Source organism: Oryx dammah, unplaced genomic scaffold (assembly GCF_014754425.2).
Source record: "Oryx dammah isolate SB20612 unplaced genomic scaffold, SCBI_Odam_1.1 HiC_scaffold_1, whole genome shotgun sequence".
NCBI classification, from domain to species: Eukaryota; Metazoa; Chordata; class Mammalia; order Artiodactyla; family Bovidae; genus Oryx; species Oryx dammah.
This window is the reverse complement of record NW_024070185.1, coordinates 72,445,428-72,471,804: the sequence shown is the minus strand read 5'-3', so window position 1 is coordinate 72,471,804 and position 26,377 is coordinate 72,445,428. Positions and strand designations below refer to the sequence as shown.

The following is a 26,377-nucleotide window of genomic DNA, read 5'->3' as shown; positions in this document are numbered from 1 at the left end:
TAAAGAATGTTCCATTGCAAAAAGGCAGTTCCTTCTCGCTGCCAGGAGAGGGCAGAGTTCTGAAACACTAGTAAATGCAGCAACCATTTCATGCAGCGCCTGAGGACCGAGACCCCAAGGGAGCTCCAGAGGACAGGGGCCAGGAATTCATTGCTGGGGCCATCTAGAAGCTATCAGCTCTTGGGACAAGCTGACTCAGTGGTCATTGAGCAATCTGTTCTAAGTCTTGCACCAACTCACCCACCAGTGAAAAAAAATCCTCCTGATCCATATGGATCACATCCCACTGAGAACCAAAGAACAAATCAGAGAGGTCAGACGGCTTCTGTGCTAATGGAGAAAAAAAAGATACACGAGAGAGATAAAGAAATCAAAAAAGAATGAGAGAGACAGAGAGACCAAGAAAGTAATGCAGAGACCAGGAGAAAGCCAGAAGAAAGTCAAGAGAGAGAGAGAAATGGAGACAGAGGTGGAGAAATGCAGACAATAGGCTTGGGAAATATAATGGAGGGAGAGAAGGAAGAAAGGAGGGAGAGAGGGAAGATCCTTCTATGATACTCTTGTCCAGATCCAGCCAAGATCCACCTCAAGTCCACTAAACAGAATCAGTCTCCCTTTCTGTGTACTGAGCTACACTCCCAAACAGAGACCACGGTGGTGTGATTAACTCCTAGTCAAGGTAGATACCTAGGGCCGTGTTGCATTCATAATGGATAAGGTGATCAGGGCACACCCCCTGGAACGGTACTTAGTAGATTAGTTTCTAAGAACCTTCCTGCTGGAAATAAGAGCCAGCCTCAGCCCAGAATATATCGCCACCATCTACAGGGCGCCACTGGGGCACCAGGAGAACAGGATAAGATGGTGGGGTGAGGGTAGGGAAGCGGGTGGGCGGGGCACAACCATGCCCCCACAAGCCTCTCTTACACACGCCAGTAGAAATCTCTCCCTGCCACAGAGGGGAACTGCATTTTGCAATGGAAGGTTCCCCAGGATTCTGCGGCAGATAGAAACTGACGTCATCTGTGTATGTGCCTGGTTTATTTAGACTGCATCAAATTAAATCCAACTCTTCTACAGAAGTGAGGGCAGGAGGCAAAGCATGTGGCCCACCGACCCTGTGCTGTGCACAGCTCTAAATAGATACCAACACGGCTGCAGCCCCGGAACACAGCGAGAAACAGGAGCTGCCTGCCGCACCCAGATGTAATTAGGTTAATGCTGCAAAGTGATGAGAACACAGCGACCCACTTGGCAGGAGGAGCTGGAAAAGCAGTCCTTGCCCCCACCTACGACCCCTCCAGAACCTGCGCTTGCACAGTGAGACTGCAAGCAACACTTACCCTTTTTCCGGGCCTGGGCGATAACTTCCGCTGCGCTCTTGCTCATCACCTTGGTGATGTACAGGGGGCAGTTGGTCTGGTTGGCGATGGTGATGGAACGGTTCACGGCTTCAGCCTCGACCTGCAGAAGAGCATCCCAGTGTGAGAACTGTGTCCACTGGTCTTTCAGTTCCCTGAGCTCATCTCTACCCTCCACCCACAGGGAGGGGCTACAGTGAAGCAGAAACCGATGTGTGCTCAGGGCTCTACCCACAGTGGCACGGAGGGCAAGGGCAGTGACTTGCCCAGCTGACCCTTGTGGATGGTTCTAGGTGTGATAAGCAGCCACCTGGAGTCTGTAAAGGAATGCAGTTTCTCATGAGTCTCAGGCCCTTCCCCCATATCCACAGGGTCAGTAGCTCTGGGGGTGGGACCCAGAAGGGTGGGTCTTACCAACTCTAGGTGATTTTTATGCTTGCTAATGTTTGAGAGCCACCATGCCTGGAAACTGATGGCTCCTAGTTTGGTGCATTCACTCCAAGCATGTGGTCTCTCCAGTCAAGACATCCAATGATGGAATTTTTGTGCTGGGCTTCAGTCCCATGCTCACAAATGAAGCCAACCTCACCCAAGGAACAATGCGATCTCACAGCACTCTGGGAACAGAGGCAGGCAGATCTGTGTAAACCAAAGGCCCCTCTGTATGGGCAAACCCATCATCACCAGCCATAGACTGGTACGCCCTTCCACATGAGATGGGAGGGCTGCTCTAACCAATAACCTGATTCTTTAAACCTGATGCTCAGCGAATGATATTCCAAAGACCTCAAGGGATGGGGCTTCCCTGGTGGCTCAGATGATAAAGAATCCGCCCGCAATGCGGGAGACCTGGGTTTAATCCTCTGGACAAAGGATAGGCTACCCACTCCAATATTCTGGCCTGGAGAATTCCATGGACAGAAGAGCCTTGCAGGCTACAGTCCATGGGATCACAAAGAGTCAGACATGACTGAGCAACTTTCACTTTCACTTGTTCACTTTCAGTGAATGATATTCCAAAGACCCCAAGAGATTACTGCTAAATACCTCATCAGGAAAAACGAGTTCTTAGGTCACTGTATCATACAGAGGAATCAGCAGTGTGTGCTGAGCATGAGCAGCTGAAGGAACAAATGCAATGAGACAGAGGACCTCAGGAAGCTTCTTGCTCCCTCCCAAATTCTGGCAAAAGGCTGACTTCCACTAACTCTTCCAGGCGAGGGGCTGGGTCTTCCTTGAATTTTTTGCTTCCTCCAGGCAGTTCCCAGCAGGTGCTCAAAAATGTTCACTGAGCAAGTAAGTGACTTCATTTCAGGATAATGGTTAAAGCTAGGCTGGTTCCATAAAGAGCTGCCACTTTTCATAAGACAGGACCAGCTCCAGACTGAATCATCTTAGCTAACCAGTCTCTATGGGAGTTCAGCCAAGAACTGAAGTTCTGTAAACTGTACTAACAGGTGATCTAATTTAATATAAGAGGACAGCATCCTTCATACTTGGTCTCTTGGGCCTCAACTATGTGAAGAGAGATGTCTAGAGACCCACAGGCAAACCAAACAGCCCTTGAAAAAGCTCATTAAACATCCAAGTGTTTTTAATTCCTGGCATAGCTGAATGATCGCCCTCCCCTCTCCATGGCTCCAGTTACAACAGAAGGGCCTCTGGTCCCGGCAGCATAAAGGAGGGACGTCTTGCGTCTCTGCAGTCACCTCAAAAAGTACACAAGGGATGTGCAAACAGGACTCCACTAGAATCTGCGTGCTTTCCAAGGGTGCAGGTGACTGCCTGAATTCACGGTCTCTACCCAAGACTCTTCTGAAAGCGAACAGAGGCGCTATTCATAACTGCCCGGGGCAATGGGTGTGGACCAGGACTGCCTGGGGTGAACCAGAACTCACAGTCAGGCTCATTAGGGAATAAATGGAGCAGAAGTGCCAGTTCCAGGGGGCCCTTACCCAAGAGGAGTGGTTTCTGTTAAGACTGGTTTGGTGGGAAAATCTGGGTCCCTAAGCCCTTTCTGGATTATCTTATCTACTGTCAGGTTAGTTCTGACCCCTCCCCTTCCCCAGCTGGGCAGTAAGGTCATGTCGTGGAGAGAAAAGGTAATGTGAACCCCACCTCTCCCAAGTTTCACCCAGAACCATGGAAGGATTCATGCATACCCTTCTGCATGTACATATATGACCCCATGGACTGTACCCACCAGGCTCCTCTGTCCATGGGATTCTTCAGGCAAGAATACTGGAGTGGGTTGCCATTTCCTTCTCCAGGGGATCGTCCCGACCCAGGGATAAAACCTGGGTCTCCTGCATTGCAGGCAGATTTTTTACCAACTGAGCTACAAGGGAAGCCCAGTACACGTGTATGCCTCCACTAGAAAACATAAATTGTCTCATGCACACTGAAATCTGGCTTCAGTATTATGACAACAGTGTTATGTTTAAAAATAAAACTTTGTCTTTGTCTCTTTATAGAGCTGTCAGGGATTTAAGTGGTCACCTGACCCATGCTTTCTGCTTTTAAAGATGAGCCACCCCATGTAAAGACTATACCTCGGTCATCCCATGCCAGTTAGGAGTTTTCCTTCTCCATCAAAAATTCTGTCACCTTCACCTCCGGGACCCCACTCTCCACACAGACAACAGGCTGTGTGTGTGTGTGTGTGTGTGTGTGTGTGTGTGCACGCGCACGCTTTGTTTTGTTTTTACTTTTGGCCACACAGCGTGGCTTGCAAGATCTCAGTTCCCCAACCAGTGACTGAACCTGGGCCACAGCAGTGAAAGCCCAGAATTCTAACCACCAGGCCAACAGGGAACTCCCCCAACACCAGTCTTACATCTCTTACTGGCTCAGAACCCCATCACATGTCGTCCCATCTACTTACTCTGCCTCTCCCCCTTTCACCATCCCCCACCCCCCAGCTCATCCGAAATTCCCCTCACAAAGGACCACTTTCTTATCTATCTCAACATCCCCTACAGGTGAGCACTGCCTCCATCATAATATGCTCTTGGGTACCGTTGATTGACAGGAGGTTTCTATTAATAGATTCCTGCATCCCTATTTGTCTCCCTTTCAATCTTCTCTGCTGAAAACTGGGGGAAACCTACCAGCCATCTCACTCGGTGAGTTGGAAAGAGCAGCAGAAAGAAGAGTATGTTTTGTGTGGTTCAAGTCAAGTTCAAGTTAACCATCAGGACGCTGTCAATGGATCATGAAACCAGGAAGGAATTATGCTATTAACTGTGTTTTTTGCACTGGCAGCATCTCCCTAACTTCATACTAAAGCTCAGTTCCCTCAATATGCAACCATGTTTTATTCTCTTTATTGCTTATGTACAGTATGTGAAAAATAAAAGTGTTAGTCGCTCAGTCGTGTCCGACTCTTTATGACCCCATGGACTATATAGCCCGCCAGGCTCTTCTGTCCATAGAATTCTCCAGGCAAGGATACTGGAGAGAGTAGCCATTCCTTTCTCCAGGGGATCTTCCTGACCCAGTGATCAAAACCATGTCTCCTGAACTGCAGCCCCAGCAATCGAACCTGGGTCTCCTTTACCATCTGAGTCGCTTGGGAGGCCCTACGTTGAATATAACACACTGTTGTTAACAGATCCCTACCAATGAACCGAAAAATCATCCCCAGGAGCCGAAGGAGAAGGTGCCACCTGGCACCTGGAGGCTCACACGGCTGTCCTAAGGATGCAACTGCTTAGGAGAAGCACCGTACACTGTGCCTGGCCTCCAGTCAGTGCTTCTGAACCAGCTCAGGAGCGTGTGCCCCTGGAGAGCAGACAGTCCCCAGAGCAGCCTCTCTGGGACCACAGGACCCCCCTCAAGTAGCCAGGACCTCCCCATACTGGAGTGCTGCTGGGGCTGCCAGCTCCCGAAGAAGGATTCTAGGGGTCCCAACACAGCAGCAGCTGCAAAAGAAATGTCCCATGCCTCAAGGTGGAAAAACAGGTGACGTTTGCGGTCATAATGGCAACCAGGCCCCCTCTTCTCTGATAGCTTTGGCCTGTTTAGTAAACCCAGGGGGGACTCGCTTTCTGATGGGGGTGTGCCGGGGCCTGGGGAGGCAGTGCAGATGGTGGGACAGGGAAGACGGAAAGCAAGCCCCCAGGAAGGCTCTGAAATGGAAACCAGCAGGCAGCTCTCACTAGGAGCCCTGGGCCACAGGAGGAAGACAACATCCTCTTCCCCTGCTCTCCTGGACGGTTGGAACTGGAGGGGAGGGGCTCCCAGCCAGGCTCCCGGATGAAGGTTAAGCGTAAACATTCTAATGAAGCCCAGCCCCAGGCGTCACCACCTGGTTACACAGGCCACTGGCTTCCCACGGAGCTTGGGCTCCCGGCTGTGCGTGTGTGTGTGTGTGAGTGTGTGCACACTGAGCGTGGTCGGGGGGCAGGCAGGAACTGCACTTGCTAGCTCTCTGATGCTGAACTTCACACCCTTGTGATTTCTTTACCCAAGAGACCCAGGTGACAAAGGCATCGCCTCCAGGCAGCACCGCACACAGGCAAGCAGAATGGACGGGTCCCCTGGACACAGCTGTCCTCCCACCTGAAGGAAACGTCCTGAGTTTCAGATGGTAATGAAGGTGTCCCAGTGTGCATGTGTCTATGTAAGTAAATGTGTGTGATTGTGTGTGCCTGTGACTCTGTGTGTGTGTCTGTGTATATGTGTGTATCTGTAATATGTGTGTGTGTGTGTCTGCGACTCTTGTTTCTGTGACTCTGTATGTGTCAATGTCTGTGTGTCTGTGTATGTATATAGATGTAACTGTGAGTGTCTGTGACCCTATGAGTCCCTGTATATACGTCTGTGTGTCTGTGATGCTCTGTGTACGTATGTGTGTGTGTGTGTATCTCTGTATGTGTCTGTGTATGTGTGCACATATGTGGTAAGAATGGCAGAACAAGGAAATTAAGCCCTCAGTGTGTGCAAAACATTCCAAGTGATTTCCATTTTTGCTTTTTTCTGCCTCTTTCCTACAATCTTTCTCCTTTTTCAGCCTCATCCCTCCCCACAAAGCCTGGGGAAAAGCCTGATGAGATAAGGCACTTCTCCTCACCCCAAGCAGCCTGTTGATGGCAACTTCAACACCACATGCTCAGAACCCATTTTCTTTTAGTGGGAGCAGAGCCCCTGGGGGCTCTGGTCCCATCCGTACCCCTCTGACCCAGCATCTTCCACCACTTGTTTCTGGGAGGAAAAATCCTAATTTTAAGTCATCATCCATGTGGCAATTTTATCTGCCTTCTCTGCCTGTCCTTTTTCCCAGGACAGTCTCTTCACTTCCATCAGACTCCCCAGCATCCTCTTTGCTCAGAGCCACCAGGAACTCCAAAGCCTGACCTTGAGCCTTTCCTTAAAGAGCTAGCTCCTGAAAAGTACTGAGGCCACAGATTCTCATTTAGAAAAACAGACTCTTCTGTCACATAAGATGTAAACCCTCCTTCTCACTCACAGCCTTCGCCATCCAAAGCAGTGACTCTCAACCTCTGAGCCAGCAAGAACCCTGCTCTGAATTCTCCTCCCTTGACTGTGAAAGATTCAGTCTACCACACTCTGCTGATTGTGCTATACCCCGTGTAGACTTATCATGGAAACACTTACAATCTCTCTTCTGCCTTCTAGATACTTATAAGAGCTTTTATGGCAGGATGTTGGAGGCCCTGGGTTATGAACCACAAAACCCGTATTGCTGGATGCTAATAAAAGCTGTTTGTGTTTGTCTACCCAAGGAAGGGCTTGGAGAATTAGAGACAGAAAGAGGAGTCTTTAGGTTAAACAAGCCACACTGCTTTACCCCACAGCACATTCTAACACTTCACTTTGCCTGTGTAGACACTTCTCAGCGGTGGACTGGGACATCTCCAGGGACCAAAATCAGCATCCAAGGGAAAAAACCAACATTCTCAACAGGCAGGAAGTGGGCGCTTTGTGGCTCTGGCGGCGCCCGCCCCAGAACACGGATTCATCCCCTCCATTCAGCAGGCACTCACCTCCTCAGGCCGGCTCAGCACATGTCCCTCAGGGCCGGTGATGCCCAGATCCAGGATCCTCTGCTGCTCCTGCAATGTTTAAAGAAAACCAGGCTGTCAACCCAGTCAATCCAAAAGGAAATCAACTCTGAATATTCACTGGAAGGACAGATGCTGAAGCTGAAGCTCCAGTACTCTGGCCACCTGATATGAAGAGTCAACTTCATTAAAAAAGACCCTGATGCTGGGAAAGATTGAAGGCAGGAGGAGAAGAGGATGACAGACGATGAGAAGGTTGGATGTCATCACCAACTCAATGGACAGCAAACTCTGAGAGATGGTGAAGGACAGGGAAGCCTGGCATGCTGCAGTCCATGGGGTCACAAACAGCTGGACACAAACTGGGCAACAACAGGTTGTCAGGGGGAACTGGATCCCACATGAGCCTGATTGCCAAGATCTGGGTAAAAATCACTCCATTGAGACATCAAAATGGAACTGCTGGGATTTCCTGGCGGTTCAGTGGTTACAACTCCACACTTCCAATTCAGGGGGTACGGGTGTGATCCCTGATCAGGGAACTAAGATCCCACATGCCATGCAGCATGACCAAAAATTAAACTAAAGTGGCACTTTTGACCCTCATCCCAAGACCCCACGAACAGAGGGCTTGGTACCCCGTCCCTGGTCCTGCCTGAGTTACGACAGATCAGTTACAGCCTCGCCAACAGTACAGCTATCCCCTAGGATGCTAAAAGCCAAAGTATCCCCAGTCCTGGGCTACGATGTTACATGTCTATATGTGAGTGTCCACCTCCCCGCAGGCAGCCACATCACAAGCGCTGAGAGAAAGGACTCCTCTATGGAAAGGCTGTTCGTCCTGAGAACACATCAAGGGGCGCGTGCATCTCCAACCTTCATGCTGTCGTAAGACTGTTCCCACAGTCCCCCCGGGTCACTCTGCTTGTCCCCCTGGAGGTGAGCTACGGCAGCCAGTCCACTCCCTCGAGCCTGCCTCTCGCCCAGTGGGTCACGTGGTGGTGACACCGCGGAAGCACGCACCTCTGCGATGATGTCGCCGTTTTCCGCGTGGACCTGGGCAATCGCTCCAATATCCCGGATCACGCTCAGGACTTCATAGATCTGAGAGAGGGAGGGCGTGGGATCAGAGACAGGGAACTCAATGTTCCTGGTCACAAGTATCACCACCTCCCTGACGGCCACCAGGACTAGCACAGGACCCCTCGATGCCTCTATGAAGGCCAGCTTTTCTGACGCGCCTGAGGGCAGTGTTTCTGGTCACACGTAGCAGAGAAGGACCTCTTAGTAATTAACAGATAATCAACAGAGGCAGTGTAACCTCCAGGGCTTAGATGAGGAGAAGCCGGTGGGTGATACCGGCTCTGCACCAGGTTTGCTGAGAGGGGTCTGAGAGCCCCTCTCAGTTATACTGTCCCAGGCAGGTGGCTGATTCCAGAACCTGGGAACACCAGTCCTGGGGGGCCAGGGCACGGGCTTCATACCATCCCCTGAAGGGAGTGACATCAGGGACTTCATCCACCAACCATTTCCCGTGAGCATACGCTGGAGGCGGCTATGAAGACAGCAGCAGTCCACGCTGAGTTAATTTTTGTATGTGGTGTCAGGGAGTGCTCCCATTGCATTCTTTTACATGTAGCTGCCCAGTTTTCCCAGCACCACTTATTGAAAAGACTATCTTTTCTCCACTGTATATTCTTGCCTCCTTTGCCATAGATTATCTGATCATAGGTGCATGGGTTTATCTCTGGGCTTTCTATCTTGCTCCATTGATCTATATTTCTGTTTTTGTTCCAGTACCATACTGCCAGGTGTAAAACAGATAGCTAGTGGGAATATAGCAATATAGCAATATAGCACAGGAAGTTCAGTTCAGTGCTCTGTGATGACCTAGAGGGTTGGGATGGAGGTCCAAGAGAGAGGGGATATATGTGTACATACAGCTGATTCATTTGGTTATATAGCAGAAACTAATGCAACATTATAAAGCAACTATATGCCAAAAAAAAAAAGACAACAGCATTGGCCCAAATGTACCAAATGCCAGAAAGAAAAGCCAGCTTTTCTTACCTGGGAATCAGTGAGCTGGAAGCGATCTTTGAAAGCCATGTACACGAGGAAGGAATTCACCCCTAGAGGACAGACAAAACAGAGGTGGAGACATGACTCACAGATAAACCAATAATCTGGATGGGAATAAGGAAGTTATAATATGTATATGTGTGTGGAGAGAGAAACTCAGAAAGAGGAAGAAAGGAAGAGATAAAGACAGAGACCAAAAGATAAAGCAAATATATGTGATAAAATACAAGCAACTGGCAAATCTGGTACTAGGGTGCATAAGGGTTCTTTTTAATATTTTTACGGTTTTCTCTTAATTTAAAACTATACCAACATTTTAAATTGCCAGTATTTGTTCACCCATTTTCACAGCAGCATTGTTCAAAAGAGCCGAAAGGTAAAAGCAAAATAAAGTCCATGGATGAAGGGCTAAACAAAATGTCCATCCATACAATGGAATATTATTCAGCCTTAAAATGAAGGAAATTCTAACACAGGCTACAATGTGGATGAGCCTTGAGGACATTCTGCTAAGTGAAATAAGCCAGTCACAAAAGGACAAACGCTGTAGGATTCCACCTATATGCCAAATTCACAGGGACAACAAGTAGAAGGGGGTTGGGGGAAGGGAAAAGTATGGTTTAACAGAGATAAGAGTTTTAGTTTGGAAAGATGAAAGAAAGGTCTGGAGACGGATGGCGGTGATGGCTGCACAACAATGGGAATGTCCTTAGTGTCACTGAGCTGTACATTTAAAATGACTAAGACAGCAAATTTCACATTATGTTGTATTCTAACATAATTAACATTAACATTAACAAGAAATTTGCTCCTAACTGTTGTGACTTTAACAAGAAAGTGAATTCAAAGATCTATAACAAATGTCTTTTCTCCGGTAAACTGACTGCCTTCTATGCTGATTTTTCAGAAGTGTTTTAAGTAAGACAAGGTCTGTGGGTGCAACAGCAGATGTCACAGCTCTCACCCTAGCATTTTAGAGTTTTTGCTTCCAAAAGCACCAGACCAAACATCCCTGATCAACATCCATCACAAGGGTAAACAACTGTACTGACAACCTGCTAGCCTTGGAGCTTAATTCAAGCCACGGGGGTGCTGGAAGCTGCCTGTGTTCAATGCCTTGGGACACTTTGGCCCTTCTCTCCTGCTAGGCAACAGTTGCTATGGTAACCCTCCAGGCTGATGTGGAGTAAATTCATTATTAGCATTTAATCCATTTGAGTCTCAGGATTTGCCAAAGTGAGAAAGGTCAAGGATTACCTAGTTTCTTTCATGTGGGAACGAATCTTAGGGTATCTAATCCAATATCCTCATGTGAGACTTTTTGTTAAATTGAGACTCATAAAATTTAAGTGATTTGGCCAAGATAACACAGCTCGTTTGTAAAAAAGCAGAGAAATAAGCCCCAGACTACAGATTATCATTCTAAGCTTTTTCCACGTATCTGTAGATATCCACCATATCTATGCCTAGATTCTACTCTCAGCTCATGGTACTTCTGAGCCTAGAAGTTCAGAACCATAAAGCATAGACGTTTCCTGAATGATCTGGATCCAAAGAGGTCAACATGTGACCCCATGTGATCTCCAATCTATAGCCAAGGTCAAGAAGACCCCCAAAGATGATGTTGTCTGATAACCCAAATCCCTAAGGCTCCTGTGGATAAGAGAGACCCAGAGGCACCTGGAGGTGGTTAAGATCCCCCCAATATCCCTGGAATATCCCAATATCCCTGGGAATCTTTCAGAACCCAGTCCTTAGAATCTGGCTCCCCCAAATAGTCCTATGGAACAAAAAAAAGACACCTCATGTGGTTCCAGAGCCTCATCACCCTCAAATCTACCCTGGTTCTCTTGGGTTTGCAAACAGAGGCTGCCAAAGTCCTGTACTCAGGGTCCCAGGCTCTCCTCTAGATCACCCAGAATTCTCCCTGGGAGGTGCACTCTTCTCCTTTAAGAGCAAATCCCTCTCTCATCCTCAACTCCCCAGCCTGGCTGGCACGCACACACGGTGTGCTTACACCAATAAGCTGTGACCGGTTGTCTGACCATGGCCATGCCCAGCCCAAGTTGCAGGCCATGCACTCCCTCCTGGCACACAGGGCAGGTGCAGGAGGCCCCTAGGAGCACTATTCAAGCAGCTCATGGTCTGAGAAGGAAACACCCCCAGGAAGTGTTGGGTGGGCACAACCTACCATGGTCCTTCACCAGGGCCTCCATCTCCTCCTGGACGCCCTTGTGCCATTCAGTGATGTCCACGTGCAGAGAGTAGTCACAGCAGGACTTGCTGTCAGCCCATTCCCGCCACTGGTCAAAGGCAGCCAGCAGGCTCGTCCCAGGCTCAGGAACCACGTGGTCAACTAGAAAGGAACAAAAGTGTCGTCATCACCAATAGGAGCTTCCAGGTGTACAAGCCAGAAGCTGTTTCCCCATTTCGACCCTGAACAAGGGCTCAAAATTAAGATGGAACTCTACCACCAGGTTCTAAGAATCCACTTAACCAGCAGACTACCCAAAAAGGAGAAAGCAGAAACTTGGCATGGCATGACTGCTCCAGTGAAACCACGCATGACCTGCCCAGATCTGATTTCCCGGCGCAAAACCCATGAAAGCACAGACCTCAGGCACATTTCACGGACAATGAGTCCTTTTGGACAATGGCAGTGTCAAATGGAGAGCCGGAGCCACCGAGCCCTTTTCTGTATTGATAGCTATTTCGGGGACGCCCTCCACCAGACGACAGGGAACTTGAAGATGCTGGACCAGAGCCATGCAGACGGGGCCTTTTAAAAGGTCCCCGGCAACCGCTTCTCCGTCTTTCAGCTAAGATCAAATGTAAAGGTTCCCCAGCATATCCACTACCTCATCACCACTCAGATTTCTGCGGCATAATACCACTTTGTAATTCAAGGGCGATCGTTCATGCTAAGAGTTCAAAGCATTTTAAAACTGCAATTATTGTTATATTATTATTGAAATAGGCTGATAGGGACTACAGAGGACTAGTCAGGCTTACGTGGCTTTGTTTCCTGGCTCCACTCCCCACCAGCAAGGTGAGCTACTTCATCTCCACTACCCTAAGTTTCTGGATTGGTTTAAAATAGAGATATGGGCACTTCCCTGGTAGTCCAGTAGTTAAGACTTTGCCTTCCAATGAAGAGGGCACAGGTTTGATCCCTGGTTGGGGAGCTAAGATCCCACATGCCTCGGGGCCAAAAAAATGAAATATAAAACAGAAACAATATTGTAACAAATTCAATAAAGACTTTAAAAAGTGGTCCACATCAAGAAAAATATTTTTTAAAAAAACAGGGATATTACGTACCACACACATTGGTTATGAGGATTCAATGACACAGCATATCTATCAACATTATGTGATTTAGTCACTAAATTATGTCCAATTCTTTCCAACCCCATGAACCGTAACCCACCAGGCTCTTTGCCCATGGGATTTTCCAGGCAAGAATATTGGATTGTGTTGCCATTTCCTTCTCCAGGAGATCTTCTCCACCCAGGGATTGAACCTGGGTCTCCTGCATCACAGGCAGATTCTTTACCAACTGAGCCACCAGGGAAGTCCAACCTTATGTCCCTCCCCAATTTAAATCCTCCAATGGTTTCCCCTTACTCTTCAGATTAAAAAAAAATTTTTAATATTTATTTGTCTATTTATTTGGCTGTACCAGGTTTTAGTACAGCAGCAGGATCTTCACTGAAGCAGGCAGGATCTTTAGTTGAGGCATGTGAACTCTTAGTAGCAGCATGGGGGATCTAGTTCCCTAATCAGAGATCAAACCCAGGTCCCCTGCCCTGGGAGTGCAGAGTCTTACCCACTGGACCTCCCCGATGGCTCAGTGGTAAAGAATCCACCTGCAATGAGGAGTGTGGGTTTGATCCCTGGGTGGGGAAGATCCACTAGAGGGAGAAATGGCAACCCCCTCCAAGTATTCCTCCCTCGAAAATCCCATGGACAGAGCGGCCTGATGTGCTACAGTCCATGGGGTTGCAGAGATTCTGACACAACTGAGCACACCCCAGGGAAGTCCCCAGATAAAAGTTAAAGTTCCCAACAAGATCCCTGCCTACCTCTAGAAATCATCCTGGACCATTTACCCCTTGCACTCTGCTCACCAGCTGCTCAGTGGCTGCCTCTGAGTTGCTATAATATTATCAGCCTGCTCCCCTCTGCCACAGGGCCTTTGCATGGGCTGTGGTCTCTCTTAGGTCTTGAAGAGCTCTCGCCCAATTGCCATGATTATTATTACTCATCTTCTGCCCAAAGACACTCAAATACAAACCAAAGTGACGTGTCCAAGGTCAATTTAAACTTATGCAACCAAGAGGACAAAACCCAAGACTCTTGATGCCTAAAGCAATGAATCATTCTTCTATATATTAGATTTTCTACAGCCAGGTAAGCAGTTCTCAGCTAAGAAAATGCCAGCGCAGGCAACACTAATGAGGTTGAGTTTCTGAACTGGATCAAATCTCACAGACACTGCTGAACTGCAATCAATTGAGCTTGGCTTTATATACCTGGAAAATATGAACATCAAAGCTGAATCTTCTTCTGACAAAATTTACTTTTTATAAGTAGCAGCATATGTAATTAATAGGTAAATATATAGCTGGTATATAACATATAATGTTACCTAATGAAAGCAATGAGGATGTATACTTTTTTTGGCATATAATTGCCTTACAATGTTGTGTTAGTTTTTTCTGCAGGGTACACTTCTAATACAAGTCTGTTCCATCTGCTAACATAGAAACTCTGACAAAGTGATTCCAATTTTTCTTTCTAAATTAGTTCCCCGTGCCCTCAGCAAAAAAAAAAAAAAAGAACTAAAATTTGATTTAGTAGCAATCATAGTTTTGGTAGAATCTTCCCTAGTCACACCCTTTGCTTCATCACTTGCCCTCCTCCAAAGCCTCCAGTAGCTGCTCATCATCTGTAGAGCAAAACTCTAACTCCTCTTTTTGTTTCTGAAAATCAGCCCCCACTTATCTCTCCAACGTAATCTCTGCTACCTACCCACTGCTTACCACCTTCAGGCCACCCTGGCCGGCCATGTTTCATTCTTTGACCTGCCAACTCCCCCACCCTCAGACCTTTGCAGGGGCAGTGCCCTCTCTTTGCAAATCCATTCACCTTGCTCTTTCCTTGGGCATCTCGGCTTTTTTTCCCCTTCTGATTGGGTCAAATGTCAGCACCCCAGGGTCACTTTCCCATTTGCAGCAGTTTCTGCATCAGGTTTCCCTACTTTATGGCCTGCGTAGAGGACTGGAGGGCTACCGTCCATGGGGTCACAAAGAATCAGACACGACTGAGCACACTTTCTCTCTGACTCTAGCCTCCACTCCACCCCACCCCGCCTCCTCCATGGGATGTAAAGTCTCCCAGAGCAGGGTGTGGATGCACTGAAACAGGAAGTGCTCAATATGTGTTTTCAACAAATGAATGAATGCTCCCTTCCAGCTCATACATAACCCTGCAAGATAGGTCAGGCTCAGAAGGGCATGCCCTCCTGGGAACACAACCAGATTTTCCTGTTCAACCCCAAGCGTATGTCAGATCATCGGGCGCAAGGCTCCTCAAACTTCAGAGAAAATTATCTTGAGAGCTAATTAAAACTCAGTTTCCTGGACATCACTCCCAGACTTTCAGAGTCTGTAGCCTGGGCGGGCACCTGAGAATCCACACTTTTAATAAGTTCTCGGGAGCTGAGAATTCTTCCTGGGACTACCCTGAGTATAACTTGCTGTTATTGTTGTTTAGTCGCTCAGTCGTGTCCGACTCTTTGTGACCCCATGGAAGGTAGCCCACCAGGCTCCTCTGTCCGTGGGATTTCCCAGGCAAGAATACTGGAATGGGTTGCCATTTCCTTCTCCAGGGGATCTTTCTGACCCAGGGGTCGAACCCTGTCTCCTTCACTAGCAGGAGGATTCTTTACCACCGAGCTGCCAGGGAAGCTGAGTGCAAACCTTTTCCCACTGACTCCCCTCGCCAAGGTCATTCACTTGTGCCTTTACCATCAGGGTCCTGTTTTCTACACAACAGCTCTATCACGTACCAAAAATATCCGGTTCCCTCCCTCTCCAAAAACAGCTCTTGGAGTTATGAACCCTTGAAAACTCAGGACACAGGCAAAGCTGAGGACTTTGGGGAATAAACACATTTCCTGCCAGAATGAACGACACTCAGAAACGTGTCCACGAAATGACTCCACATGTTTTCCCACAGTTCTCTTTCCACAGAAGCTCTCCTGGGAAGAGCTGCTCCAGAGAACAGGGCAGAGTGTCACAGTCATTTCCGGAGGGAGCAGAGATGCCCCTCCGAGGAGGACAGAGCCTGGAAACGACTTGCATGGAACCCACAGGCCTTTTCCCTGGTGATTGTCCTAAGCCATCTGTCCCTGGGAGGGCCTGGCTTCTGTCTTAGAGGGACATCTCATCAACCCAGTCTGGCAGCAGGCAGAGAAAAGAAGATGGCCTTTGAGGTCAGTGAGCTCCAAGTTCTGATGCTAACTCCCACAGCATCACCCTCCTGCTGTGTATATTCCTTGGAACCACCATCCCTTCACATATGAAACATGGGCGTCAAGCATCCATGCATGCAGGGCTTTGAGTTCAAGAAAGCATGTGAAAGCTTCCCTAGAGGCTCAGTGGCAAAGAATCCACCTGCCAATGCAAGAGACCCAGGTTCGATCGCTGGTCTCGGAAGATCCCCATATTGCGGAGCAACTACGCTCAGTTCACCACAACTATTGAGCCTGGGCTCTAGAGCCCCAGAGCTGCGACACTGAAGCCCAGGTGCCCTAGAGCGTGTGCTCCACAACAAGAAAAGCCACCACAATCAGAAGCCCACACACGGTTACTAGAGAGTATCCCCTGCTCGCTGCAACTAGAGAAAAACCCATGCAGCAATGAAGACCCAGCACAGCTAAAAATAAACAAACAAATAAAATTAATTTTTACAAAAAGAAAGCACATGAAAGCACCTGGCAAAACGTCTGGCACACACTGAGTTTTCATACCCTCAGGAGGAGCATCAGAAACACCGCTGTGGTTTCAGTGGGAGGCCTGGGAATCTGCTTTACAAGGGAGCCAAAACATGCCCCAAGACAGTGGCCTGAATTGAGGTGTTCCAACCAGTGTCTGGAAGCGCTTGCACCTAGAGGACACCAGCAATTTCCCAAGGACTTTTATTATTTCTCTTAAAACTGTCAAAGGATGTTACTTTTTTTAACAGTTTTATTGTGATATAATCCACATACCAGCCAATTTACACATTTATTCCACATACCAGCCAATTTACACATTTAAACTGTACAGTTCAATGGTTTTTAGTCTCGTCAGAGTTCTGCAGCCATCACCACAATCTAATTGTAGAACATCATCCACAAAAAAGAAACCCCATACTCATCAGCAGCCCCTCCCCAACGCCCCCATCTCTGCAACTCCCAGCCCTAAGCGACCACTAATTTGCTTTCTGTCTCTATGGATCTGCCTATTCTGGATATTTCATATAAAAAAAGAATCATACAGCACGTGGTCTTTTGTGTCTGGCTTCCTGCAATTAGCATGGTGTTCTCATGGTTCATCCATTATAGTGTGTATCAGCACTTCATTGCTTTTTACTGCCTTGAGTGGTTTTGGTATCCTATTGTTATATGTTCTGGATATCAGCAAAGTGTTAACGCCATGTAAATACATTGCTGCTCCTGGAAAATTCAAATCTAGGGCCTCTTTGGAGTTTGCAGTATTTAAAAGACCCTATTTAATGTCCATGGGGCTACAAAGAGTTGGACAGGACTTAGCAACTAAACAACAACAATGATGTTTGTGGCTGACTAGATGGCCCAGCAGGTAAAGAATCTACCTGCAGTGCAGGAGACACAGGAGCTACAGGTTCAATCCCTGGGTCAGGAAGATCCCCTGGAGGAAATGGCAACCCACTCCAGTATTCTTGCCTGGAGAATCCCATGGACAGAGGAGCCTGGCGGGCTACAGTTCAAAGGGTCACAAAGAGTCGGACACGACTGAGTGACTAAGCACAGCATCATGATAATTAAAGATTCACATGTAGTTGTTAAGAAATGATACAGAGAGAACCTCAGACCCTCCACCCAGTCTGATACCCCCTCCACAAGGGTAATATCTTGCTAAAGTGCATACAACATCACACCTGGGAAGTAGTCAGCCCTGACATAATCTAAGGCCCCAGATTTTTAAAAAGCCAGCGGTTAGTGTTTCTAATCAGTTCTTCCTATTTAGAACATAGAGAAATGCCAGAAAAGTCACCCCCGCAGTCCTTGTCCTGGAATTGAGGGGGCTGAATAGGAACCATATTCCAAGCCTGCTGGGAGGATAAGCAGATGGAGCAGGAGGAAGATGGGTGTGGGGATTCAGTCCTGCCAGGTCCCACCAAGGCTCTTCCCCTGCCTCTCTGGAGCCTCAAACACAGACCCCTGTAGCGGCAGGTCTAGAATCTCCTGTAGTCAGTACACACACCGCCCATGCTCCCTGGGGCCTTTACCCTATCAAAATTGCCCCTCTCCAGCCCCCCATTCCAGAATCAGCACTGGGCCTCCTTCTCCAGGCCTTGCGCTTAGCTGTGTGCGCATTGGCCTCTCCCGTTTCCATCTGAGATAAATTAATGGACCTGAATTAAAAGCAAACCACCAGGGAGATGACAGCACAACCACCGCTGGCTTATCTCTGGAGTTGCCGGGCCAGCGTCTCCTCAGCCAAAGGCCAGGTGACCTATTCAGCAGAGTGTGGCTTTTGTTGCTGGAGAGATAACAGCCTTTGGGGAGTCCGGGCTGGCAGTTAGGATAACATGGTTTTTGTCCTCAAAAGAGGCAGAAAGGGAAGAGAAAGCACCTGCACCGGGGAATTAGGAGATGCTGGGGAGGAGAGGCGAGGTCAGATGACCGCGTTCCTAGCCTGTTCTGCTATCTCTTCATCACGTGACTGTGGATGAGATGGTCAGCCTCTGGGGACTTGACATTCCTCATCTGTAAAATGGGACTGATACTAGTACCTCACCCACAGGTTTCAGTGAGGTGAAAATGAGTCAATACAGAAACTACTCTGAAGAGTGCCTGCTATACAACCATGCTCAAAAAGACCAGCAGGGAAGACAGAGTTATTAATACAATACTTCATAAGGAAAACTCCCTCGTAAATCCCTTTATGAAATATTAAAATGCCTCTAAACCACATGCTTCCAGGGCTAACTTCTCGCCTTGTGCAAATATACTGCTTCTCCTGCCATGCAAGGAAGCATTTTCCTAAAAGCTAGAACTATCTAGAACAATCGCAGGCATACCAACTGCTCGAACTTTGAGGCACCAGGGTCATCCTCTTATTGCTCTCTTTCCCAAGCTTCCTTTAACATTATCTTGCTTTTAAAACTAAGCGAGTATTCCCCAGTGGCTCAGTGGGTAAAGAATCTGCCTGCAATGCAGGAGACACAGAAGATGAGGGTTTGATCCCTGGGTCGGAAGAATCCCCTGGAGGAGGAAATGGCAACTCACTCCAGCATTCTTGCCTAGGAGATCCCACGGATAGAGGAGCCGGGCAGGTGCATGGGGTCTCAGAGTCGGACATGACTAACCAACTGGGCATACATGTTCATATCAACCATGCTGAGCCATAAGAAACTATTCAGTGTCCAGTGGTCACTGCTAGAATCATTAAGCTAGAGATCTGGTGGGAATAAAGGCCACAGCAGGAGTCAGTAAAATGCATTTATAAAACAAACAAACAGCCTCTTCATTGAGCTGATGAGTAGCCAGCTATGGAGCAAACAAACTCCGCTCCTAAAATACTATTATTTGGGGAAAAAAATACTAAGTTGGCCAAAAGCTTTGTTCCAGTTTTTCCACAGATGTATGGAAAAACTCAAACGAACTTTTGGGCCAACCCAATATACGAAAAGGTACACATAAGAATGACACTCTCCATCCTCAGGTTGCTGCTCACTTCCTGCCCTGCCTTCCCTGCCATGTTCTGGAAAGGAGTGAATGCTGTCAACACCCCATGTTTCCGACCCCCTTCACTCTCGGCCCACTGCACCCTTGCCTCCCCTCTGCCTGAACTGACCCCGGGTTCATCCCAGCACTGCCCATACTGTCTTGGTGTGACTTCCCCAAACACCAATACCCCATCTCCCAGACAGAGCAGTCTCCTGTGTCTTGACTCATCCTTGGCCTCAGACTCCGTACTCACTGGGGGATGAATCTGGGGACCTGTGCCCTATTCAGTCTCAGGCAAATCCCTATGCCAAGCAGCTGGAAGCAGGTGGGACCCCAAGGCTACAGCACCTATCAGGGGTGGACCCTGCTGCCCATAGGCATCTGTGCATCCAGAAGCTGCAGGTGGGCACCTGGAGCTCCCCATACCTGCAGCCCGTAGCCTCTGCCCCCTAGACTTCCCTTCCCGTGGCCTGGACCTGCTGGAAGGAGGTTGCTCATTCCTTCCAGGCTGCTAGAAGGCAACCTGGAGAGCCCAGGAATCAGAACTAGAGACAGAGGATGGGAAAGGAAAGGTGGGGAGCAGGGCAGAGAGAGGACCCAGATTCCAAATCCAGTATTAGTTCTGATTCTAACAATGATCTTGGAAAGGCCTCTTGGCTTTTCAATCCATTTTCACAATTTAGCACAAGGCATAACCAAAGCTCCCCACTTTACAAAAACATATCTACTCCTACCTACAGAAACTTTTAAAAATAGGAATAGGACCATCAAATCATTTTATAAAGTCATGCCAATGTTTGTTTCACAGCAACAATATCACCCTCGCCTTGGTACAGCTCTATAGCAAGTAGTCCACAAAGTGCTATGGTGTGCCTTATCAGGTGATGCTCAAATCAGGCAGACAGGGCAGTTTCACAGTGCTCATCACATCACAGACAAGGAAACTGGAGGCTACGGGACTCGCCTGCAGTTCTGCAGACACTGTCTCAGAGCTCAACTCCCAACCTGCCTTGTTCGACAGCCACAACAAACCACCACCTTCTTGGCATATCTATCAATAACACACACCTCAACTTTTCAAACCTAAACACCCTTCCATCATCGAAAACATACGCAGGTTCACTAAAGCAGGCAGCAAATGAACTTAACCCGGTGGACAGAGGGGATACCAACCTGAGTCACTGGAATTCAATCTGGGACACCAGGTAAGACCTTGTCAACACGTCAGCACCTCGTAAAACCTTTCTCTCTGAGGCTCGGGTATAGTTTGCACACGGCCTCCTTGCATTCATGATCAAAGGCAGAGTTAACGCAATCTTTGTGTGGCAATGAAGGGCCATTTATAATGTGTAAATCCTTGAAGAGGATTTACACACCAAATGATGCACAGAAATCCTCTCTTTGACTCATCAAAAGCAGCCATGGAGAGTCTGAGAGCCCATGTGTAGGCAACATGGGGTCAACTTTCCAGGAAGGGGCCCATCAGAGGCAACTGGTCAGCATGGAGAGGGAAGGAAACCACCTGCTTCACCAGAAAGAGCTTCAAAACCAGCCTCCATGGATTTAAGAGTTTGCTCTCTGCTCACGTGAGGTAGATGTGCATAGTAGCGCCTTCAGGAAAAGCATCATCAAGCCGTGGATGGTGCCAGCAGATCCCGAGCCACCAAGAGGGCTTAAGGGACTTCACAGTTTGTGCACAATGACGGCACTAACTGCCCACAAGTTGTTTCTTGTTTGTTTGTCTTTCACAAATTGTTTATTGACACAAGCAGTCCAGCAGACTCCACTTGAAAGAGACCATTAGTGGCTACAATCGGGCTCAGATCCAGAGACCCTTGGAAATGGTTCTAGCTTTTTACTGATGAGGAATCTGAGTCCCAGGAAGTTTCAAGAGTCACTAGAGACACACAACGAGATGTAGTAATACCAGAACTAATCCCAGGTCTGAATCCAAAATCTGTACTGTTTCCTTTACTTTTCTTATTAACAGGAGAAAATATTACCTATAATCCCACCATCTTAATCATAAATATTCATCTTTTTTCTAGATCATCTTCCAGTTTCTAGATCATCTTCCAGATCTGGCATGTATATATTGTTCCTTTTTTGTTTTTTCCTCTTTCTTTCTTATCTTTTAAATTATGAAATTATGCAACACTTTTACAGGACACTTGGAAAATACAGAACAAAACTACATACAGTTCCACTCTATATTACAATTATTTTTTAAGTAGATGAATTAAGATTTTTTATTGGAGTTTCAATATCAAACTCTCAAAAATTAATAGAATGACTATACGGAAAAGTAGAAGGATACAGTAGACCTAAAAAGCACTATGAACAAATTCAACGTAATTAATATTTATACAATTTTCATGTGTATCTGTTTTACGTGGGTATAATCACAGGGCACATTCACTTATCTGTGGCTTTTTTCTTAATACCACGTTGTCTTAGAGTCTTCACAATTCCATTTTTTATGAGAATTATTCTTTGAAGAATCTATTACGACTTTCTTCACCATTCCCCTGTGTTGAACCGAAAGACTGTTTCCACTTTTCCTCTATTATACATAACGTTCCTATGGACATGTTCATGCAAATAACTCCCCCTTCCTTTTTTTTTTTCAGCCACTCCGCATAGCCTGTGGGATCTTGGTTCCCCTAGAAGGAATAGAACTCAGACACCAGCAGTAAAAGCCCTAAGTTCAACCACTGGACAGCCAGGGAATTCCCATTTTCCCCTTACTTTAAATGGTTTTCTCTGGAGAGGGTTCTAGCATCGAGTGAGCTTACTGGGTGAGTTACAGTTCTTAATACAGATGAACACGTAGCATTCCAGAGCATCATCACTTCATACTGCCTCTAGCCAAGCATCAGGATGTCAACCCAGCCAGCGCTGCTATTTTCACTTTATTTGCCTGCTATTTAAGGGAATAAAAACAAAGCTCTTTTCACTATTCTAAGCCGTCTCTGTTTTAGATCAATGGCCACCTTCCAAGACCCAAGTAGGGGACGAAGCAATACATAAGCAAGCAGATCAACCAGCTGGACAAAGAGGTTACTGACAATTTAACCAGAATATGATGAAATGGTGACAGCCGCCATCTTAGTTCTCCAGTCCCCTCATACCTTCTCTTAGCTTTGTCCATCTGAGTCATAAGCTGATCCCCTCAAGGCCGCCTTGTGAGGCCAACAAGCCAAGGCAGCAGCCCAGGCACCTGGGCCCCAAGTGCACAGAGCACAGCTGTGCTTTCTCTCAGCTCCATGAACGCTTACAGACAGATAAGGCACTGAATAGGAAGTGCCCGCTGCAAAGCAGCATGATGAAACCACGGCCCGGGGGGAGCAGGCAAGGGAAGCCAGAGGTGAGCATTCCAGCCAGACTCGTTAGAAAACAAAGCCTCCAACTCCAGGTCCATGCAGAATTTCTCCAAGAGATGTTGAAATCATTGACTTAACTGTGGAGAGGGCCCTGTTTCCTGTAATTAGACAGGCACGCTGAGTCTCTGTCTGGAGAAAAGCCAACTTTACGGCCCCTCGCATCCATGCATCGGTGGTGGGAGAAACACAGAGTGTGCCTCAGGCTCATGTTTGGATCCTGGAATTCCTCTAAGCCATCTGAAGTCCTGAGGATCCTCACGTACAGGGACTGCACAGGCCTGCGAGCTGGCTGACTCTCAAATGCCCTGATCAGACAACGGGCCTTCAACTCCACCCACCAAATATGCTCGTGTTTGTGAACGTTAGAGTAGGGACTCACCGGTACTCCAGTGGTTGGGAGTCTGCCTGTCAGTGCAGGGGACATGGGTTCGATCCCTGGTTCGGGAAGATCCCACACCACAACTACTGAGCCTGTGCTCGAGAGCCCATGCTCCACAACAAAAAAAGCCAGGTGATGAGAAGCCCACGCACTGCAACTAGAGAAATTCCAACAAAAATTAATTTTACACCCAAAAATTAATTTTATATTAAAAATTAATTTAAAATATTTTTTTTTAAGTTAGAGCAACAGTTGGCAGCCTGAGCTGGCACCCAGCTCTGCCATCCACTAGCTGTACAACTCGGAATCCTTCACCTTCTCTAGGCCTCAGTGTTCCTATCTGTTAAATGGGGGTAACAGCATCCCCTTGCAGGGTTGTTAGGAACTAGTGTTTATAAAGGGCTTATCCCAGTGTCTGGCAGAATAGGTCTTACACAACCATTTGGAAAATAAATTGAAAGTAAAATAGGAATGTCTTGAGCCTATAAGACTGCTTGACCTAATTCCTGGCATGAAGTCAGTCTTTTCCACGTGCTCAATTGAGCTTTGACATAGAATGTGAAGGGGTCGGGGCTTGGGCACTGTGGGGGCACACAACCCTCCAGCGCTGCTGTGGGCTGGGTGGCAGGGCTCAGGGCGGGGGTGCGGGGGGTGGTTACGGGCTCAGGTGGAGGACCCATGAGGGGTAACAATGTAGGAAGGGAGCAGATAAAGACATTATTGAGAAAAGGCCAGAGGCTCCCAGTGCCAGGAGAGAGGCCTAGGACTTTGAGGTATTCATCCAGCCAAACAGTCTTCAGCATAAAACTGAGTAAGACAAAAACAACCAAAACAAATCTGTCCTGTTTACACAGCAAGTAGGCACGGGTCATAAAATAAAAGACAGTGAATGCTAAAGCAGGAAGGCTTATAGAGACCCTCTGTCAACAGGCATAAATATAGACTTTTCACCACCCCGCCACCCACCCCCCCACCCCCCCCACCCCCCTACCCCCCCCTCCGACCAGGGAACCACCCTCCCCACCCTCTTTCTGACCCCAGGACACCATGATGGAAACAATCTTCCTGTCCAGTGAATGTCTTAAGCCTGAAGAAATGCATCTATTTGGATTGTGAAGAATTGGCCAAGCAGAGCAGAGAACACAAACTAATCATCCTGAAGAAAGTCCACGTAATTCCAATCACAAGCAAAGAAACCTGATCTTACCCTGGAAACATCACTGCAGTGTGAATCTCCGGCAGGCTTTCAGAATATTGAGACTGTTTATATTTTCAAACCCTCCCCCGCCCCCGCCCGCACACCAGGGATACGGTAACTCCAGGCTGCGATGGATGACCTGGTTTTCCCCTTTCGCTCTCCAGGCAGGGAGGAGAAGGAGGTGAGTTTCCTAAATGCTGGAAGCACTGGCAGCCCCAGGATCTGCAGATTTCCTGAGCAGACCCTCCCCTTCCATCAGCATCCTTTACCAGACACAAGGCCCCAGCTACCAGGATGACAACCAGAAGGTATGTGTGTGCATGAGTGTGTGTACATTTGCGTATGCATGTGCATGTGTGTGCACACACATGTGTGTGCCTGCTTGTGTATGTGTGTGTGTGCACCTATGCATGTGTGCCTGCCTCTCTGTGTGTGTGTGCACATATGTGTGTGTGCCTACAGGCCTGGGATGGAGGCAGAAGGGTAGAAGGCAAGCTCCCTACTCTACTTCCTGTAGCCTCCAGGCTGCTTTAAGAAAATGGAAGAGATTTCCCAGTTGTTGCTTTTTTTTTACTTTTAATTGGAGGATAATTGCTTTACAATGTTGTGTTGGTTTCTGCCATACATCAAAGTGAATCAGCCATTAAGTATAGGTATGTCCACTTCCTCTTGAACCTACCTCCCACCACCATCCCCCACCCCTCTAGGTCATCACAGAGCATGAGGTTGAGTTCCCTGTGTTATACAGCAGCTTCCCACTAGCTAGCTATTTTACATAGAGCAGTGTATATATTTCAGTGCTTCTCTCTCAATTCATCCCACCCTCTCCATCCTCTGCTGTATCCAAAAGTCTGTTCTCTACATCTGCGTTCTCTATTCTTGCCCTGCAAAGAGACTTCCCAGTTTTCACCACAAAGTCTGCCATAAATAAATTCCAGACTACAAACAAATGATGAAAAGCACGCAGGAAACTAATGAGGGACGGGGACCCTAGGGGCTGGGGGAGAGACAACTGAAAGGGACCCCGTGTGGGGCTGGGTCAGACTCAGCTCTCAGGAGCTCCACCACAAAGAGGGGGTAGCCACTGGCCATGTCGGGCCAAGATGAGGTGGCGGGGGAAACATGTGAGTAATGACACTTCCTCTGTTTGTCTCAGCCTTTGGTTGCCTGGGACTACGCAACCACAGATTCGGGACCGGCCTGCCAAAAATAAGAGATTACAGGGCTGTGCGGAACATCACGAAAAAATAAAAGTCACACCACAAGGCTTTCACGTGCAAAGATTGCATCTGTCTGTTTTCCTTCCTGCTGGATCCTTGTGGGGAAGGGAACCTGACCAGAAACTCAAGGATTTACAGCTTCCTAATGAAACACACAGACCGACATACGTAATGTGAAGAGCTATATGGAAACGCTCCGGCCCAAGGTCACTGTCAATAACAGGAAAGGATAGCAAGCCCCTTCATCAAACAGGGTCACATTTACACTCCTATCAAAGGAGATAATCAAACACACCCTAGGATCTAGTGACAGTCATCTTTCTCTGAAAATACAGGCCACAGTAGAGTGAGGGTCACACCTACTGTAATTCAGGACGTCACATGTGGATACCCACCAAATAACATAAGGACGAGAGCACCTAGTTCAAACAAGAACTGTTGTAAACACAGGGCTGTAATTAGCAACCGAACAATTCCTCCCTTGTACAAAGCTCGTACAAAGAAGGGCACGGCCACCCACTCCAGTGTTCTTGCCCGGAGAATCCCATGGACAGAGGAGCCTAGTGAGCTACAGTCCATGGGGTCGCAGAGGGTCAGACACTACTGAGCGGCTAACACACTTGTACAAAGCTGCTGTGACCGGCTCACTGTGTATAATAAAGAAAACAGTGGCAACCAGGCTGGAGTTCAACCCAGAAACAAAAGCACAGGGGATCCGTTCTCTACTCTGTTTATTCCAACACTGC

At 47.8% G+C, this 26,377-nt stretch overlaps 1 protein-coding gene across 2 annotated transcripts in view; it reads right to left on the bottom strand.

The window, feature by feature from the left end:
• The window catches only part of DPYSL2 (dihydropyrimidinase like 2), a 121,013-nt gene that overhangs the window by 23,918 nt on the left and 70,718 nt on the right, over positions 1-26,377 (bottom strand). For both annotated transcript variants that reach the window (XM_040243389.1, XM_040243398.1), the window contains exons 4-8: positions 11,661-11,825; positions 9,458-9,519; positions 8,411-8,491; positions 7,370-7,438; positions 1,344-1,464 (exon numbers count right to left, since the gene is read on the bottom strand). In XM_040243389.1, the coding sequence (XP_040099323.1) occupies positions 1,344-1,464; positions 7,370-7,438; positions 8,411-8,491; positions 9,458-9,519; positions 11,661-11,825 (498 nt within the window). The remainder of the gene's footprint in view (positions 1-1,343; positions 1,465-7,369; positions 7,439-8,410; positions 8,492-9,457; positions 9,520-11,660; positions 11,826-26,377) is intronic.